General features: G+C 53.5%; 1 protein-coding gene across 1 annotated transcript in view; it reads right to left on the reverse strand.

Annotated features, from left to right (window-relative positions):
* RNF43 (ring finger protein 43) overlaps window positions 1-19,082 on the reverse strand; it is a 44,291-nt gene that overhangs the window by 3,072 nt on the left and 22,137 nt on the right. The window contains exons 2-8 of the mRNA XM_053274569.1: window positions 14,398-14,520; window positions 9,245-9,319; window positions 8,696-8,827; window positions 5,274-5,375; window positions 3,945-4,103; window positions 2,573-2,675; window positions 428-1,882 (exon numbers count right to left, since the gene is read on the reverse strand). Coding sequence (XP_053130544.1) covers window positions 428-1,882; window positions 2,573-2,675; window positions 3,945-4,103; window positions 5,274-5,375; window positions 8,696-8,827; window positions 9,245-9,319; window positions 14,398-14,520 — 2,149 coding nt within the window. The remainder of the gene's footprint in view (window positions 1-427; window positions 1,883-2,572; window positions 2,676-3,944; window positions 4,104-5,273; window positions 5,376-8,695; window positions 8,828-9,244; window positions 9,320-14,397; window positions 14,521-19,082) is intronic.

Raw genomic sequence — 19,082 nt, forward strand, 5'->3', positions numbered from 1 at the left:
ACAGCTTTCTCTCACCACTTCTCTATCCCTACCCCTCCAAATGATCATTTCACCCCAAATGATTGGGGTAAAACTGCAGCCCTCTTTCCACAGAGGAAAGGGTGAGGGTAACAAAGACCAAATGGTTGTCCTTTCCCCGTGGAGTCATCTCGGGAGGACATGCCAACAACATCATCACCCCAGACCATGGGCCAGTGTGGCTGAGCATGATGGGAGTTGTAGTCCCACCACAGCTGGGGACCCACGCAGTGTTCCCTCTCACAGGGATTCCCAGATGTTTGTCGACAACTCCCAGAATCCCCAAGGAAAAGTCATGGCAGCTGGGGATTCTGGGAGTTGCAGTCTACAACATCTGGGAATCCCTGCGAGAGAGCACATGGGACCTGAGGTTGGCAACTCCTAGTATAAGAAACCCTCAAGGGCTTACCCGGAAGGTGTTGCAGAATTTGGCCATAGAGGTAAAAGCTTGTGTTGTTTCCTGCGCCGTCCGTCCCCGAAGGTTCCCCTGGAAACATGGGCTCATTGCAGTCCGATTTGGCCCCCTGCTCCTGAGCCTCTGTGCTGGAGTACGGATCAAAGCCCTGTGAGACACCAGCCACACGGTGTTGCGAGGGACCATTCAGCGCGAGAGGCGGACTCCCTGGGGCAGTGCCAAGATGGCCGGAGCAGAGGGGGAAATGGCCGCCAGGGGCCAAGTGGGAATCGTCTGAGAGAGGGGTCTGGGGAATATCCAGAGGGGCTTTCCATTTCCTCTGACCAGGATGGATTTGCAAGTAGTGTTGCTGAGAAGTCCGTAGCCCAACGGCGCCAGCTGGGCTGTCGGCTACCGTCTCGGAGCCGTCGAGCTCATGTCCTGGATGTGGACAAGAGGAGTGGCCAGTCTGAGATGCATCCTGAGGGGCAGACGTGCCTTCCGGCAGCTGCATCTTCTCCGTCCTTTTTTGTGCCAGGCCACTGTGGAACCCCACCTTCACTCGAGGAGATCTCGCCTTCCGCTGACCCAGCTCCTGGCCCAGCCTGCCGTTCAGACAGTCCTGTGGGCTCCATCTGTAATGGTGGTGTCTGTGGTGGTGGTGGTGGTAATGGACGTGGTTACTGGCCAGCTGGGCTCTGCTTGGCACTGCTGAGTCTGCTGCCGCCTGGGGCTGCAGCTCCTTTGGAGATAGTGATAAATCCACCCGGCTTTCTGTGGCCGATTTCTCCGAGCTGCAGAAGGAAAATGGGTCGTAATCGCTGCTCAGGGAGCTGCGGAAAGTGGAGCGGCTCCCATGGATGGCCTGCAGGCTGACGTCCGTGCAGTTCAGCATGGAGTCGCTGGAGGAGCCGTGGCAAGGGCCCGAACTGGAGTCGCTCCCCGGGCCGTCAGGGACGTAGCCGCTTGGTTCGGTGAGATAGCTCTCCCCCAAGCTGCTGCTGTGCTGGTGGTGCCTCCCGTGACGGATCCCCCGGTGGTGAGGAGTCGCATGACTCAGCTGGGCGGCGAGGGGGACCACGAGCCCGCGACAGGCGGGCTGGTGCTGAAGCAGGCAGGGTCTCCGGGACGGGAATGCCTGCTGGCACGGCAGAGGCTCCTGGTGTTGGGGAACAAAGAGCCCTCGGGCGAAAGGGGTCTGATGGCTGCACCAGGGGTTGGCACGGACTGGCCCGTATGGCAAGTAACGCATGGTCCCCAGATCCAACTGGGAGAGCTCCGGCGAGTGGAAGAAACGGGGGCCGTAGGGCAGCCTCGTGGGGCAGTTCCTGGAAGGCCTTGGCGGGCATGTCAGCGGGAAATGGTACACGGCGTGCCCAGGGCGGGGGCGGAAGAAACGTGGCCTCGGCCGGCCTCCCAGGGGGCGTGGATTCTCACGGGGCTGCAGGGGTACGGCTGAGGGGTCTTGTTCTGGAAGACAAAGAAGCCAGCTTGGAGCGGGGGCTGAGCAGTGGGGACCCCTTTCCACCCAAGAGGGCAACCCCACTATTATTTATTTGTGATTTATTTATTTTATTCGATTTCTATACCGCCCTTCCGGAAATGGCTCAGGGCAGTTTACACAGAGAAATAATCAATCAATCAATCAATCAATAAGGTGGATCCCTGTCCCCCAAAGGGCTCACAAACTAAAAAGAAACTAATCTGTTTCTTCCCCACACCAAGCCCAGCCCAGCTGCTTTTCCATCCGTCCCCCCTGAACAGAGGTTGGGGTGGAGAGGCGGTAAGTTTGCCCGATTCAAATCCGGGTGGCCTAATTTGCATATTATGGGGGGTGGGGTGGTAGTGAGGGGCTGTGCAGTTGCACCGGTGACCCAGAGGCTAGGACATTTGACTGCCCACTCCTCCTCAAAGGCAACCTCACCCCATCAAAAGTAGAACCTCCATGTCCAGGAGCAGTATAACACCCAAGGCCAGTTAGTGGGGTTTAAACACAAAGCCAAGCTGTTATGCTTGTGCCAGGCTTGGGGGGGGGAGCTTCCCAGAGGCAGCTAGTGGCCAGCGGTGGGGGAACAGGACCCTGGGCAGGACAGACCTTTGGCCTGATCCAGCAGGCCACTTGTGATGTCCTTGCCCGCCATGGAGGCTGCCCGCTCTTACCGACAATGTTGAACATGCACAGCGGGCAGGTTTGGTTTTGCCGGAGCCAGAGGTCTACACACTCCCGGTGGAACTCGTGCGCGCAGGTGATGATCCGGAGCTCCTGCAGCAAAGAGAGGGAGCGCGGAGGTGGGGTGAAGGCGAGGAGCAAAGGGGGCGGCGGGAGTCCTGCTGGAATGGCTTGGGGTGGGAGGGCGGGGAAGTAGTCAGCCTCCGCTGGGCAGTGAGGAGGGGACACTCAGGAGTCAAGAGCAGGGGGTGGGCACGTGCGGGATGGGCAGCCTCGAAATGCATGAAGGAATCCTGAAGCGGAAGACCGTGGAATGGCTGGAACCCCCCAGTGGATGGATGGAGAAATCAGATATGCAAGGGTGGGGGGAGAGATACAAAGAAGGAAATTATGAGAAAAGATAGATAGAGAAGGAAGGAAATGCAGCGAGGAAGGAAGGAAATGCAGAGAGAAAGAGTAAGAAAGAAAGAAAGAGAGAGAGAAAGAAAGAAAATGCAGAGAGGGAAAGAACTGCAAGGAAGAAAGGAAGGAAATGCAGAGAGAGAGAGAGAGAGAGAGATATGCAAGGAAGAAAGGAAGGAAATTCCAAGAAAGAAGAGAGATAGGGAAGGAAGGAAATGCAGAGAGAGAGAGAGAAAACGCAGAGAAAGAAAAAGGAAGGAAGGAAGGAAGAAAGAGCAGAGGAGAGAGCGAGAGAGCTTCCAGGCCAAGGTGGGTGGGTGCCAGGGGTGAACTTCAGCTCTTCTAGAATGGATGAATGGCTCGCTGTGTGTATGGGCCACACCCCGTTTCCATGAGTTAATCCTGCTGTCCCATTTAAGGAGGTGTTTTATAGCTGCTTCCCTTCCCAGCACCAAGTAATCTTATGCAGATTTAACTAACAGTCTATTCAAACCCCTTTCCTCCTCCTCCTCCTTTCTCTCCCTTTCCCCTTCTGACTCCACCCCCCAGGACCCCCCTCTCTCCAGGATCCCCCTCCCAATAAGAAGACCGAAAAGGTGACCGGTTAGGGAGACCACAGGAGGCTCTGGCTGGAGCCCCTGCGTCAACAGGTCTCCACTTTTCTCCTCTGAGCAGCTGCGATCTCGCTCATGGCAACCCGATCTGGCCTCTGCTCAGCCAAGCTGAAGGGAAGCCACTAGGTGGGGTTTTTCTGCAGGCAGAAATCCTGCATATCCCTTTGGCTGCTGACGGAAACACTCCAGAGACTACCTCTTCTTCTCCCATCCCAATACTCAGGGATGGTGGGAGTTGCAGCCCCACACATGCAGGCAGGCCAAAGTTGAGCAGCCTTGGGTCGAAGAGTCCCCACAGGGGCCAGGAGGATGCCCTGTCCAGGGGGCGTCCGAGAAGCACGCTTACCTGGCCATCACTAAATTCTTCCAAGCAGATGGCACAGACAGGAGCCGAACTGCACGTGCTCACGGAGTCCCCGGTGGGTGTTTGCCGGCGGGGCGGGGCACGATACCGCCGCGTGGCGAGCTGGCTGATGGCTTGCAGGGTCTCTTCCTGCACGTTGTTCTGCGGAGAGAGGAGAACATTGAGGGACCAAGGATGGAGACAGGCCAGCCGGGGACAATCAGGCCAATCTCTCTTGCATTTCCATAGGGCAGAGAGAGAGAGCAAGAGAGTCTATATGGACCACAACGTATAGCTTAGCAAGCTATATCGACCAAGGGTCTGATAAAAAAGCTGCCTTCTCCAAAGTCTCAGACCCTTGGTCCATACAGCTTGGTGTCTCTTTCTTTCGTTTGCTGGTCAATGACCGAACTTCTCTCTCTCTCTCTCTCTCTCTCCTTCCTTCCTTCTTTCTTGATTTCTATACCGCCCTTCCAAAACCGCTCAGGGCGGTTGAAGCATTTTTGCGATCCCCTCCTGGGATCTGGCATAGCGGTTAGAGTGCTGAGCGAGGGCTGGGGAGACTTGGGTTCAAATCCCCACCCAGCCGTGAAATCCACGGGACGGCCCTGGGCCAGGCACTTCTCTCTCCACCTAACCTACACCGCAGGGTTGTTGTGTGGAGGGATATAAATACACACACGCCACTCGGGGCGCCTTGGAGGAAGGGTGGGATAGAAATGTAGCCAATAAAGAAATAAATAACGTGTGTTCCGCTCTTCGTTCCCAACGCCTTGCCTGTGCTCCCCACCTAGCTGGGAAAAATGACAGAGAAAACCTTTGCGCTCTCTCTTTCTCTGAAACCGTTTACCCCCAAGCCTCTGCCCACCCCCCATCCTAAGCGCTACGATATGGTCAATGTTTTCAGTGTGCCCATATGGTGATCAACTTTCCCTGGTACTTTAAGGTTAACCTAGCTGTATTGTACCTGTGGGAGCTAATTTCCCCCGCTTTAAGCAAAACACTGACTGACAGCAGCTCTCCAGAGAAAGACCTTTCCCAGCAGTACCTGGTGACGCTCCCAGGGAATGAACTTGGGACTTTCTGCACGCAGAGCCCCATCCCAAGATTAAAAAACATAGAAAGCTGCCCTAGATCCTCACTCAGCCTAACCTACCTCGCAGGGTTGATGTGAGGAGAACCATCGCCATGTACATGGCTCTGAGCTCCGCGGAGGAAGAGCAGGATAGGAATGTAAAAATAAATAAAACAAACATACAGGTGAAAAGGGGACTCTTCAGAGGTGATGAGGGATGTCCAGGATTGATGCAATCTCCGGCAAAGTGTTCTTACCCGGGTTCTGCTTGGCTGACACCGTGTCCGGATGATGAAGACCAAAACAATCAGCAGTACGGTGCTCATCATGGTGAGGAGTATCCAAACATCGTAGTCTGGCTGTAAAAATAATAATAATAAAAGACAAGAAGTTAAGACCCCCAAATTCGTGGGCCTTTCTCAGACAGTAGGCTTTACCACAGGATTACGAAGGGTTAAATACTGCGAGTTACGGGGCGTTATCGGATATTCCGAATTTGCCCCCAAACCCGACGCGAAAAGTGGATTATTATTTTTTTACCCTGGCCATAAATCGAGCTAAGCTGCTCCAAATCAAAACGAAAAACCTGAATCATGTCGGGGGTGCTCTCATCTCACAGGGACTTTGACATAAATCTGGACAATATGTGAATGCACACATGCCCTTCCAAAGCAAAACCGCCCGCTGGCACGGCTCCTGCTGAGCCTTTTCCAAGAAAGGCTTGAAATACGGCCTGCTGGACTAACCCGTGTCTCCGGGACGACACGATTCCAACCCATCCATTAACATGTTAATCATCGACTTGCATTTATTTACTAATTAAATTTCGCAGCAGATCTGAGCAGGAAAAGATAGCAATGGCTATCACAGGATGCCAAGCCTACATGCAGAAGAGAGGCAAACGCCGCCAAGATTCAAAAGAAAAGAGGAAAGCCGTTTCGATTTCGGTTGAATCACGCGAAATTCCGCCTGAGAATGTGAAGTTTCTGAGCAAGCTGGAACAGAAGGACAGAGCCTCAGAAACGTGTGAAAATGCTCCAGGCCACACAGAGAGATGCCGCTGGTATATTTAAGTGGCATTACAGCCGGCCTCGAAGCCAAGGAAGTGGCTGGAGAGAAGAAACAGATAAAAATATAAGTGTCAAGAGAGGAACACCAGAAGGGCAACTCAGAGGCTAGTTTGGGGGAACCAAGGGATGGCAAAGAACGTTATTAGGGAGGGTGGGGATTTTGCTACCCAGGAAATACTTAGAGATGTAAGGAAATAAATGCTAATTTACTCACCGTTTTAATGACACCCGCTCAGCATTTTCAGACGTATTCAGAAAATGGGTCAGATGCCTCTTAGAAAAGACTGGCCTTTTGGATTGGGCCACGCTGTTCCAGCAAGTTTCCTCTTCCTGTCCAAGACCATGTGGCAGGAAAGACTGGGGTGGTGGTGGGGAGAGGTCGGGACCAGACCAGCTGAAGTCTGTAGGGGAGATGACCCAGCACCCTCCTGCATACATAGTCTCACCCAGCCCAGTTCCTGGCCAGGAAGGAAGGGAAGGGGTTGGCCTGGCTCCTGGGAGGCTGGAGGAATCTCCTTGTTGCCTGGCTCCTGGGCGGTCGGAGTAGTCTCCTCGCTACCTGGCTCCTGGGAGGCCGGAGGAGTCTCCTCGCTACCTGGCTCCTGGGGAGCTGGGGGAGTTAGGTTTCCTCGTTACCTGGCTCCTGGGAGGCCGGAGATGTCTCTTCGCTACGTGGCACTGGGAGGCTGAGGGAGTCTCCTCGCTACCTGACTCCTGGGGCGCTGGAGGAATCTCTTCGCTACCTGGCACCTAGGAGGCTGTGGGAGTCTCCTCGCTACCTGGCTCCTGGGAGGCTGGGGGAGTCTCCTTGCTACCTGGCTCCTGGGAGGTTGGGGGAGTTTTCTCCCTACCTGGCTCCTGGGAGGCTGGAGGTGTCTTTCCTTCACCTGGCTCTTGGGAGACTGGCGGAGTCTCCTACCTACCTTCTCTTCCTGTCTATGTGGCAGGAAAGACTGGGCTGGTGGGTAGAGGGGTCAGGACCAGGCCAGCTGGAATTTGCAGGGGAGCTGAGTCTACACCCCACACACATGCTTATCCATCCCACTTCCTAGCCAGGAAGGAAGCCAAGGGGTTGGCCGGGCTTTTTTTTGGTAGCTGTGTCTTTTGGTTGTTTTGAATTCTGTTTTTTTTTTTTTTTTAATGTCCTTTTTAGAATGGTTTTAATAACTTTGCTGCTTGCTGCCCTGGGGTCCCGAGATGAAAGGCAGAATATCAACATGGTAAACAAACACACACAGCCAGGATGAGGCATGAAGAAAAGAAGCCAAATTGTCAAGACGAGGCATGAAAACCGCGGACAGGCCTCAGCCAAGGTGAAGAGAAAGCAGCACGGCATAGAATTCACTGCTCATTGCTGTTCAATCTCTCTGTTCTCCATGACAGGATGGAAAACAGGCTTCCAGGAGCCCTGCCAGAGGGCGGTGTTACTTTGGAAGGGCAGGTGTGGAACATAGGAAACTGCCATCTACTGAGTCAGACCCTTGGTCTATCTAGCTCAGTATTGTCTTCACAGACCGGCAGTGGCTTCTCCAAGGTTGCAGGCAGGCAGGAATCTCTCTCAGCCCTATCAGCATTCACAGATCATCCAGATTTACACCCAAGTCCCTGCGAGACGAGAGCAGTCCCGACACGATTCGGGTTTTTCGTTTCGCATTGGAGCAGCTTAGTCCGGTTTATGATCGGGGTTAAAAAAATTCCACATTTTGCATTGGTTTGGGGGCAAATCTGAAATATCCAGTATACCCCATAACTCACAGTATTTCACCCCTCACGTCCATGGCCAACCCCTCCTGTATTGTAGCAAAGACAACCACAGGGCTCTGTGGTTGCCAGGAATTGACACCGACTCGACAGCACACTTTACCTTTAAACCTGCGGAAAAGCCTGCTCTCTGGGAAACGCCCAGGTAGTTTGGACTGAATAGTCCCCATTCTGGAAACGTTTGAATGTAGGACGTTCAAAATATCCCCATGCTAGGGTTAAAATTGTGCTGATCACCGTCACGTAGGAGCATAACATTAGATTAGCACATGAAGAGGAGAGCTGGTCTTGTGGTAGCCAGCACAACTGGTCCCTTTAGCTAAGCAGGGTCTGCTCTGGTTGCATATGAATGGGAGGCTAGAAGTGTGAGCACAGGAAGAGATCCCCCCCCCCACTTAGGGGATGGAGCAACTAGGCTCCCAGTTCCCTCCCTGGCAGCATCTCCAATTTAGGGCTGAGAGAGACTCCTGCCTGCAACCTTGGAGAAGCCGCTGCCAGTCTGTGAAGACAATGCTGAGCTAGATGGACCAAGGGTCTGACTCAGTATGTGGCAGCTTCCTCAGTTCCTATGACACCACTCTGGGATCTTTGGAGAGATAAATGCCAGTGAGAGATTAATGTAAATATAAATAAGTCTGAAAATGCCAAGCGAGCGTCACTGAGAAGGCAAAGAAACTAACCCCATTTATTCCCTTGCCTCTCGATGGATTTAGCGTACAGCCAATCCCCTGCTCCCCTCATCCCGTTTAGGGTCACCCCGTTGCTTCCCTGAACTAGTCGTCCGAGACCCGTCCCTGGACTCGCACGAGTGGCTGGACTGGGCCCAGGGCCCAGAAACGCCCACTCACCCACGCTGGCGTCTCCTTCACCTCAATCTTCACGTGGGCTTCTCGGTTATTGTTCACTACGCCCATCAGAAGCTCGGCGTCGTGGCCCCAGATCAGCACTACCGGGTGGTTGAGCCCGTGTGGCTGCTTGAGCTGTGGAGAAAGAAACTCCGGCGTGAGATGCATCGCTGGACCCACGGAGGTCATTCAGCAGGCTCCCAGGGCCGGAGTGAACAGGTCTGGAAGTGGGGCCTGCAGTGGGGCAGAGAGCCAGCTGGGATGGGCTGGGCAGCTGGCATCCCACCACGGCTCATGGTGGCAGCCACATTTCCACCCACACCCAAAGCCACGGGCAGGCGTCTTGCCGGCATGTAAATAAAGGTTCCGAAGCGCTGAACCGGAGAGGGGGAGCCCGGCCATATTTTCAAAAGCTAAACAAAAGGGGAAGGGGAAGGCAAGAGGAGACGAGGACGGCCAGCAGCAAGGGGGATGGACTCGACTGCACTTAATCAACCAATCAAACGAAAGGAAGAGCTAACCTCCGGCGGGGGAGGGGGAGGGTCTCCTTACCTGGTCAGCAGCGCCCTGGTCATCTGTGATGTCAAAGAGAACAGCTTGAGCGCCTCTCTCCCCTGCCAGTTTGGCCTGTTCAAAGAGAGCAACGGGAGAAACGTCAGGAGACCACAGACGTCCTTCTCTGGAGCTGTTGCGGACAGGCCACGAGAGCTGGGCCTAATCTGCAGACTCTTGTCCAAAGAAAACAAGGAAGTCGGAAGACTGCCACCTACTGAGTCAGACCATTGGTCCAGCTTAGTTTTGTCTACACCGACTGGCAGCAGCTTCCCCAAGAGTCTCTCCCAGCACTACCTGGAGATGCTGCCAGAGATTGAACCTGGGATCTGCCACATGCATGCAAAGATGCTCTTCCACTGAGCTACAGTCCTCGCTTAGAGATTACATAGGGAGATGCTGTCTACTGAGTCAGATCTTTGGTCCAGCTAGCTCAGCATTGCCAACACTGACTGGCAGCAGCTGGGAGACTCTCTCGTTTCAGGCAGGAGTCTCTCCCAGAGCTACCGGGAGATGCTGCCAGAAATTGAAGCTGGGACTTTCGGCATGCAAAGCACATGTTCTACCACTCAGCTGCTGCCAGTCAGAGCAGACAAAACCTGGCTAGAGGAACCACTGGCTTGACTCAGTAGGAGGCAGTTTCATCTCTTCATTCAGGAAATGGCCACGGGTCAATGGTACAGTCCAGGTTTAGCATAGGCAGAAGGTTCCAGGTTCAAGGCCTCTTGGGATTGCAGCGGCCCCATCCCCTAAGGGGAATATCTTAAAGTGCTCACACGTGGTCTCCCATTCAAATGCAAACCAGGACAAAACCCAGCTCTCCTGTTTGCTTCCGCAAGCCCAGTGCTCCTCCTGGGGCTTGCCTCTGAGTCGGGAGGCACCCCATTGCCATCCAGGTTAGTAGCCATAGCGAGACTGCTCCTCCAGGAATCTGTCTAATTCAAAGCCATTCAAGCTGGTGGCCATCACCGCCTCCAGTGGCAGGGAATCCCATAGAATAACTCTGTGCCCTGTGGAAAAGTTCTTCGCAGATTGAACCAAGATGACGCAGAGCGGAGAGCTGGTCTAGTGGTAGCAAGCATGAATTCTCCCCTTTGCTAAGCAGGGTCCGCCCTGGTTGCATTTGAATGGAAGACTTGATGTGTGAGCACTGCAAGATAAACCCCTTAGGGTATAATGGGGCTGCTCTGGGAAGAGCATCTAGGTTACAAGTCCCCTCCCTGGCAGCATCTCCAAGATAGGTCTGAGAGAGATTCCTGCCTGCAGCCTTGGAGAAGCCGCTGCCAGTCTGTGAAGACAACACTGAGCTAGATAGACCAATGGTCTGACTCAGTATATGGCAGCTTCCTAGGTTCCCCCATGACTGCTGGTACTAGTGCTGTGAGAGGAGAGAGAGAAATCTCTCTCTCCTGCCTTCTCTCCACCCTATGCCTCCGTTTCCGAATCCATGCATCTTTCCCCCACAGGCCAGCAAGGTGAGAAATCTGCCGGCCTGCCAAGGACGGGGCAGGATCTGACCCGCACTGGACTTGCCCAGAACCCTCCTCTCCTCCAGCCCTCCCCTGCTGCAGCCGTGGTGCCACCCCAGCGGCTCAGCGCAGGCCTTGGCACTCCCTCCCCGCCCCTTCCGGCCTGGGCTGGCTGGCTTACCTGCCTGCCCCACATCCTCTTGGCACTGGCAGCCAGCCAGGAGCCCCACAACTGCTGGCCCCACTTCAAAGGCCAGGAGAGGAATCGCAGCCCAGCCTCCTCGCTACTGCCTGGGGGCCGCCCAGGCTGTTCAGTAGCAGCCTCCTGCCAGCTCAGAGGAGCCACACGCCAGCAGGGCCAGGCAGGCAGGCGCAGGGACTCCAGCGAGGAGGCTGCGGCCCCAGGCACCCTTCTGCTCCAGATTGGAAAGGGGCCACTGGGGAGAAGCCCTCTGCACACGCGGAGAGGCACTCTCTACATGCTCAGAGCTACACTTTCGCACCCACAGCCCTATCAGGGCCTTTTGGGACAGGGATTCCAAGTTCGGAATCTCACTTCCGGCTCTATCCTGGCCTGGACATCGGGCCGCTGGAAGGAGGCCTTACTCCTCAGCGGATATGGTGAACGGTGTGGCCTGCAACAGGGATTCCCAGATGTTGTTGACGACAACTCCCATCCTCCTCCACTGCAATGGCCTTTAATTTGGGATTATGGGACTTGTAGCCAATAAAGCAGGGAATCCCAACTCCCATCATCCCCCGCTGAAATGGCCTTTGGCTGGGGGTGATGGGAGTTGTAGTCAACAGCATCTGGGCATCCCAACTCCCTTCATCCCCTGCTGCAACAGTCTTTGGCTGGGGACGATGGGGATTATAGTCACCAACATCTGGGCATCTCAACTCCCATCATCCCCTGCTGCAATGGCCTTTGGCTGGGGACAATGGGGGGGCAGCCAGTATTTGGCCTCCTTCTGGAGGCGGACGGGGGGTTAGGAAGGAGCCATCCAAGAGGGCCAGCTGCCTTGCCTAGAAACCCTGGCGGAAGCTGCCAGCGCCTCTTTCCCCCGTCCAAGTCTTATGAGGTGGCATCCTTGGCTTTCTCCTCCGTTTCCTCGGCCCTTCTGGTCTCCCATCAGCCACCCACCGTGGCTGCCAGGTCAGCGTCGCCCAGCTGCTTTTGCAGATCGGCATCCCCCCTTTGCCATTACGAGGCAAGGCTACTGCCTCGGAGGAATTCTACCCTATAGGGAAGCACTGATCCTGGGCAGCAGCGATATAAGAAGATGCTGAAAGGCATCCTCTCATACTGCGCAGGAGATGGCAATGGTCAACCCCTCCTGTATTCTACCCAAGACCACCACAGGGCTCCTCTGGGTGCCACAAGTCAACACTGACTCGACGGCACACTTGACCTTCATCTATCTATCTATCTGACTGTCTTTCTACCTAATGGTGCAGCGGGGAAATGACTTGCCTAGCAAGCCAGAGGTTGCCCGTTCGAATCCCCGCTGGTCTGTTCCCCAGACTATGGGAAACGCCTATATCAGGCAGCAGCGATCTAGGAAGATGCTGAAAGGCATCATCATCTCATACTGCGCGGGGAGATGGCAATGGCCAACCCCTCCTGTATTCTACCAAAGACAACCACAGGGCTCTGTGGATGCCACGAGTCGACACCGACTCGACAGCACACTTTACCCCCCTATCTCTCTCTTTCTGAATTTAAAATTTTCTATGGGGTACTTAAGCTGAAAGGTTTGTGGCAGAAGGGATACTCTTTAAAAGCTGGAAACCCCTAGGATATTTCCCTTAGGGCAGGGCTACTCAGCTGGTCCCCTCCTCCCTACAGATGTTGGCTTACAACAACAACAACTTATATACTGCTTTTCCGCAAAAGTTTCCAAAACAGTTTACACAGAGAAATAATAAATAAACAAGATGGCTTCCTGTCCCCAAAGGGCTCACAATCTAAAAAGAAACATAAGATAGACACCAGCAACAGCCACTGGAGGGACTGTGCTGGGGGTGGATAGGGCCAGTTACTCTCCCCCTGCAAAATAAAAGAGAATCACCATGTTAAAAGGTGCCTCTTTGCCCAGTTAGCAGGGGGGAAACCATAATCCCTGACTCCTGGCCACCGCGGCTGAGTGCTGGCCATTATAGACCCCGAACAGCCCAACATCCAAAGCTGAATAACCCTGCCTTAAGGGACGAGACTGTAGCTGATTGACAGAGCGTCTGCTTTGCGTGCAGAAAGGCCCGGCTTCAGTCCCTGGCAGCGTCTCCAAGTCCGGCTGGGAAGGACCCCAGTGCGAAACCTTGGAGAGCCGCTGCCAGTCAGAGCAGGCGATGCTGGGCCAAGGTCAGACTCAGTAGAAGGCAGTGAGGGTTTGCAGCGGGAGAGCCCTCTGGCCGGGAAGCGGTTAACGCCGGCCTCTTTCGGAAGGAAGGAAGCCGGAGAGGAAGTCAGAAGAGCAAAGTGCAGGCCCAGTGCTGCGATCTTACTCATGCTTGCCGCTGCCTTTGATCTGGGCGTCTTTGGGGAGCATGTGCAAGCAGGTCTGCTGCAGCAGGATTGCTCTGGCAGGCTGGCTTCGCAATTACCGAGGCTGCCTCCAGCACATGGTTCAGAGGTCAGCCTGCGAGTTTCCCAGCTGTAAGATCAAAGGCGGCCCAGGTGCTCCTGGGCTGCTCTCTCAGCCAACACCGTTGTGAAATGGGAGGCCGGGCGTCCACGGCGAGGCGGGTCTTGGCCATGGGAGTTTGCCGCCTGAAAACTGGAGGGCGAACTGCCCTCCATTCCCTCCTGACTCTCTTCTCCCTCCCAATATAGGAAGTTTAGCTGCTGCCTACGGAGTCAGACCCTTGGCCCACCTGGCTCAGGATTGTCTGTACTGACTGGCAGCAGCTCTCCAAGGTTCCAGGCAGGGGTCTTTCCCAGAGGCTGCCAGGGGCTGAACCTGGGACCTAGATAGCAATAGCAATAGCAATAGCACTTACATTTATATACCGCTCTATAGCCGGAGCTCTCTAAGTGGTTTACAATGATTTTAGCATATTGCCCCCAACATTCTGGGTACTCATTTGACCGACCTCGGAAGGATGGAAGGCTGAGTCAACCTTGAGCCCCTGGTCAGGATCGAACTTGCAACCTTCTGGTTACAGGGCGGCAGTTTTTACCACTGCGCCACCAGGGGCTCTATCACTGAGCTATCCTTTAGGAAGCTGCTGCTTACTGAGTCAGACCCTTGGCCCATTTAGCTCAGGATTGTCTACGCTGACTGCTAGTGGCTTCTCCAAGGTTCCAGGCAGGGGTCTCTCTCAGCCCTACCTGGAGATGGTGCCAGCCTGGGATTGAACCAGGGGGTTTCAATCATGCAGAACAGAGGCTCTGACACTTGGCAGCAAATAAATCACCTTTCCACCCTCACCTCCGGAAGCAGAGGACTCGGTCGGATCTGGGTCTCAAATCGGTTGGATCAGGGACTCGACTCGGTCGGATCTGGGGCAAACCCCACCATCTTTCCCCAGGGCGAATACTGGCGAAATAAAAGGGTGTAGCTGCCCTCTGGAGAGGCTAATTGCCAATATCATTGTTTGGGAAATGGACCAGGAAGTTTGCCAGAGTGGGATGTAAGGAGGCTGGCAGATCTGCCCGGAAAGAGCGGCACACCACCCACATACCTTGTTGGCCAGGGAGAGGCACGGGCGAAGGTCCCGCTCAGGCCGCTCCAGTTTGACAATGGAGACAAATCCAGGGATGTTGTGTTCGTCCTCACTGGTGTTGCACAGAGACAGGGGGTGGAACTGCAGAGGAAAAAGGAAGCGGGGTGGGTTGGTTTTGCGGAGAGAAATCTGCACAGCTCTATTCTGGTAAAGCAGACGCGGCTGCAAGCCTTTGAGGGCAACCGGATCAGCGATGTGAAGGGCTTCTGCAAGAGCTTTGGCGGTTTCAGGTCAGCGTCCCTTTGGGGGCTTGATTACATCACAGAATTGCGCGGAATCGAACTCTTTACCTTCTTGGATGCAAGCGCGATAAAAACGCCAGGCTTGCCCACTGGATCCTCCCAAAGGTTCGCGCGGCACGGCCTCGGGGCGATCAGCAGTAGCCAGCCAGATGCTTGAAAGGGGGTAAAAAAAGTGGCCCTGCAAGCCCCTTCAGAAGCTGTGCAACCCGTACAAAATGCTGCTGCCCGCCTGGGCCCAATTCGCCTGGGTGTTCCCCACACAGGGCTTTAATGATTTATTGATCGATTAACCCTGAAGTCCCTGAGAGTTATCAAGGAGCAGTTCACGCACAATTTGGGTTTTTCACTGTGCATTAGAGTGTAGCCTGATTTAGATCCATTTGTTTTTTTTAAATCCACTTTTTGCATCGTTTTTTGGGGACAACTTCGAGTATGCAGTAAAGCCTCGCAGAAAACTCACAGTAAAGACTGCTGTGTGAAGAACGCCCTGGCAAATCATCCCTGAGTCACCTGGGGTGGTCAGCTGTACCATGGTGGTGGGGAGTGAAGGTTCATTGTGATTTTTGACAAGTTCTGCACCTCTAGAGATAGCCACCTAATGGCACAGTGGGGAAATGACTTGACTAGCAAGCTAGAGGTTGCCGGTTCGAAACCCTTCTGGTCTTTTCCCCAGACTATGGGAAATACCTATATCGGGCAGCAGTGATCTAGGAAGATGCTGAAAAGCATCATCTCATACTGCGCGGGAGGAGGCCATGGTCAACCCCTCCTGAATGCTACCAAAGACAACCACAGGGCTCTGTGGGCGCCACGAATTGACACTGATTCAACGGCACAACAAGAAGACTCCTAGAGATGGAAAAGAGGTGATCGTATGGTGAGACATCCAACTTTCAGTGGGGTTATCGTGCTTTCCTCGACCTGACCATCTGGCCTACAGTAGCCACATTTGCAAAGGTGTTTTGAAAGACTTTCCCCAGTTTTAAAATATTGAAGACTTTATTACGGACTTTGACCAGTTCAAGCAACTTATAACGACCACCTCTCTGTAGAATTACTTTGTAGACGAAGTACTAAAAATGAACGCTATAATAATAAAACGATAAACTGGAATGTAACAATACTAAAAACGCAGAATGACAATGATTATCAAGTTAGCATAGCAAAGAGAACTTGGATAACTAATGCAGCAGTGGACCTCATAGGTATTAGTTCCTATTAAAAAACCCAAAACTATTAGAAAGTGTTATCAAGGATGTCAGAGGAATGGCAATAAAAATTGGCAGGCATGTCCTCCAAAAATGACTCTATGGAGAGAAGACAACCATTTGTCTCATGGTTACCCTGACCCTTTCCTCTGTGCAAAGATGACTGCGATTTCCTCCAAATCGTGTGGGGGTCGGGATAAAGGAGGGGTGATCGCACAGAGAAAATTATAAGTGCACCAATACTGTTGCCTCTTTCTAGGGGGAGTAAAGATAAAGCAAGGTGTGCCGTCGAGTCGGTGTTGACTTGTGGCGCCCACAGAGCCCTGTGGTTGTCTTGGGTAGAATACAGGAAGGGCTGACCATGGCCGCCTCCCGCGCAGTATGATGCCTTTCCGCACCTTCCTATATCACTGCTGCCCGATAGAGGTGTTTCCCATAGTCTGGGAAACAGACCAGTGGGGATTCGAACTGGCAGCCTCTGGCTTGCTAGTAAAGTTGTTTCCCCACAGCACCATTAGGTGGCTCTCTAGGTGGAGTAGGCACTGCCAAAAATCACGGCGAGCCTCCATTGCCTGAGTTGGTAGCGATGGCCCAGATTTGTGGGCCTGGCTCCTAAGGAGCTGAGTGGTGAACCAGGAGTTGGTTGACCCCCTCTTCAACAAGGTATCCTAAAGCAAACCGTCCCCACTTTTGGGGTGACAAAGGATCACAGCACAAGGAAAGGGGATTGGTTGGAGAGGAGAGGAGGCTTAGTTCGGGCGATTGGCCCCAAATAACCCCACCAGCATCTGCCAGTCAGGGGAAGTGTTGACGGCCGCCGAGTCTTGTGCTGGAGAGAAGATGGGTCGGGCCGCCATCTGCTCTAGCAGGCAACAATGCCTGTTAGAGCAAAGGTGAGCTCACACCTGTTATCCTAGGCAAAGGATCAAACCATACCTCCTCGGGAAGCTCAATCGCATCTCCCCAGCATCACCCCCCACCCTGCACCCCCACGCCGATGAAGGAAAAGATGGCCAACTTGTTGACAGAACAGTTCCCCTGAGCCCGGCCAGTTTGGGATGGGAGGTGAGTGGGTTGATTCCCAGCGGCAGTTACTGGGCAGCGTATGATACGCCCACCCGCTCTCGGATCGCCGTGATGGTGCGTTTTGCGAGTGTTCCTAATTATGATCATAGATTGAAGAGAGAAAGAGACACACACGGACATGTGTAGCAGCAGCACAGAGCCTCTGTCTCTTGGTCACACTGGACTTCTGGCGCTTGCAAGGCTCCGACCGGGTTCAGCCTGTTTGCGCACACTCAGCTCTGAGTTAGTAATGATGATCATAGATAGAAGACACAGGCAGACACAGACAGCAGTGCAGGACCCCTGTCTCTTGGTCACATCATGGGACTTTTATATATGCAAGAATCCGGCAGAATCCGGCCCCTTTCCCCCACTCTCAACTCTGAGGTAGTAACAATGATCATAGATATAGGAGGCGGGGGAGAGAGAGAACATTCTAGAACTTCCATCTCTTGGTCACACCAAGCACAGTGTCCTTTTCCCACTCTCAGCTCAGCGTTAATAACAGAAAAAGAGCATTACTTACACACACACACGTATAACAGAGCAGAACCTATGAATACTTATAGAGAGGAGGCCATTGATGTAGTTAATTACCTATTAATTAAGTAATCAATCAGGCAATTAACTAATGCAATTGGGCACAAACGCGACCGCTCCCCCCCCACTCGCTGCCAGAAATAGCAGTGGGCTGGGGGGGGGGTGCATTTAATTTGGCAGCGGTCACCCAGGTTAAATGCTGGGTTAAAAACTTGGGCTTGGTATGAGGGCAGCGCCGGGATGTGCTTCACACATGCAGCCCAGACCAGGTTGGGATGCCCTAGCTTGGGTTAGGTTAGGTTGCATGTGTGAATACCCTTGAGGTCTTTTTGGATGGGGGCAAATCATCCAGTCTACTTCCCAGGCTAATTTCCTCTTCTTGGCCGAGAAAGTGTGGCAAGAAAGATTATGGTGGTAGGACCAGGTCAGCTGATACCTGCAGGGGGGATGATGCAGCATGCCCAGCACACATGGTCTCACCAAGCCCAGTTTCTAGCCAGGAAGAAAGTGAAGGGGTTGGCTTGGCTCCTGGGAGGCTGGAGGAGTCTCCTCCCTATCTGGCTGCCCTGTATTCTGCTGCTTGTTCTGGGGTATTGCAAAGGCTTCTTTACACAACGGAAGCCTTTTAAAAGAATTCAGTCAAGCTATAGGACAAAAATATACTAGGAGTGTTTTGTCTGATATGCTACTGTAAAGTTCCAGTCTGGTGGAGGGGAGAGTAAAAGAGGAAGTCGGAAATATTTGGGGAGGAGTGCCTGCTACCACTTGGAGTCAGCAGCTGTTCAAAGGCAGGTTATCCCCTAAATATCAGCTTCTAAAATAAGTAAGCACACACACAGCTAAAGGACAACCCTGATGGGTTAGGGTAAGTCCTCACCGCAAAACCTCGGCCACCTGCAGATGTTGGACTATGACTCCCATCATCCCCAACTATTGGCCACTGTGGCAGGGGATGATGGGAGCTGTAGTCCCAAAACAGCCGGAGTAGCCAGCCATGTCTTTCATATCACTCAAATAATCATCTGATCCGGGTGTGCATTTCCAAGAGACTTCTCGGAGATCTGCACGCAGCATTTCACACCTCCAGCAAAGATCCGCTTGGAGATTATATATACTTTTCAAACCACAAACACTCTGCCTCGCTTTCACACTGTTCCTAGCCAGCCTCTTCAAGGCTGGCCCGAGGCAAAATTGACAAACTTGAGCGAGAACCAATGAAAACCCAACAAAAACAAAGAACGGCCCGGCAGCCGGTACAAATGCGAATTCAACTTGAATTTTAAACTAAACCCACCCCCATCTCAGACCTCTCAGAAGCAGTAGTGACCCCGAGAAAATCTACTGCATTAAAATACCCGGGGAAATAAAAATGCTTCAAACTGGTGTCAAAAGGCCGTCAGTGTGGGCACCAGGCATGTCGGACTAGGGAGGGTCTTCTGGGACAGGGGGGCTAACACAGAGAAGGCCTGTTCACTAGTTACTATTTGCCCAATGTCAGCAGGGTTCTCTCTGCTGGCCTCTCTCCCCACCTCCCCGATCTTTCCTGCCACAAGGACCAGAAGAGGGAATGCCAACTGCACATGCCGGA

Source organism: Hemicordylus capensis, chromosome 12 (genome assembly GCF_027244095.1).
Source record: "Hemicordylus capensis ecotype Gifberg chromosome 12, rHemCap1.1.pri, whole genome shotgun sequence".
Taxonomy (NCBI): domain Eukaryota; kingdom Metazoa; phylum Chordata; class Lepidosauria; order Squamata; family Cordylidae; genus Hemicordylus; species Hemicordylus capensis.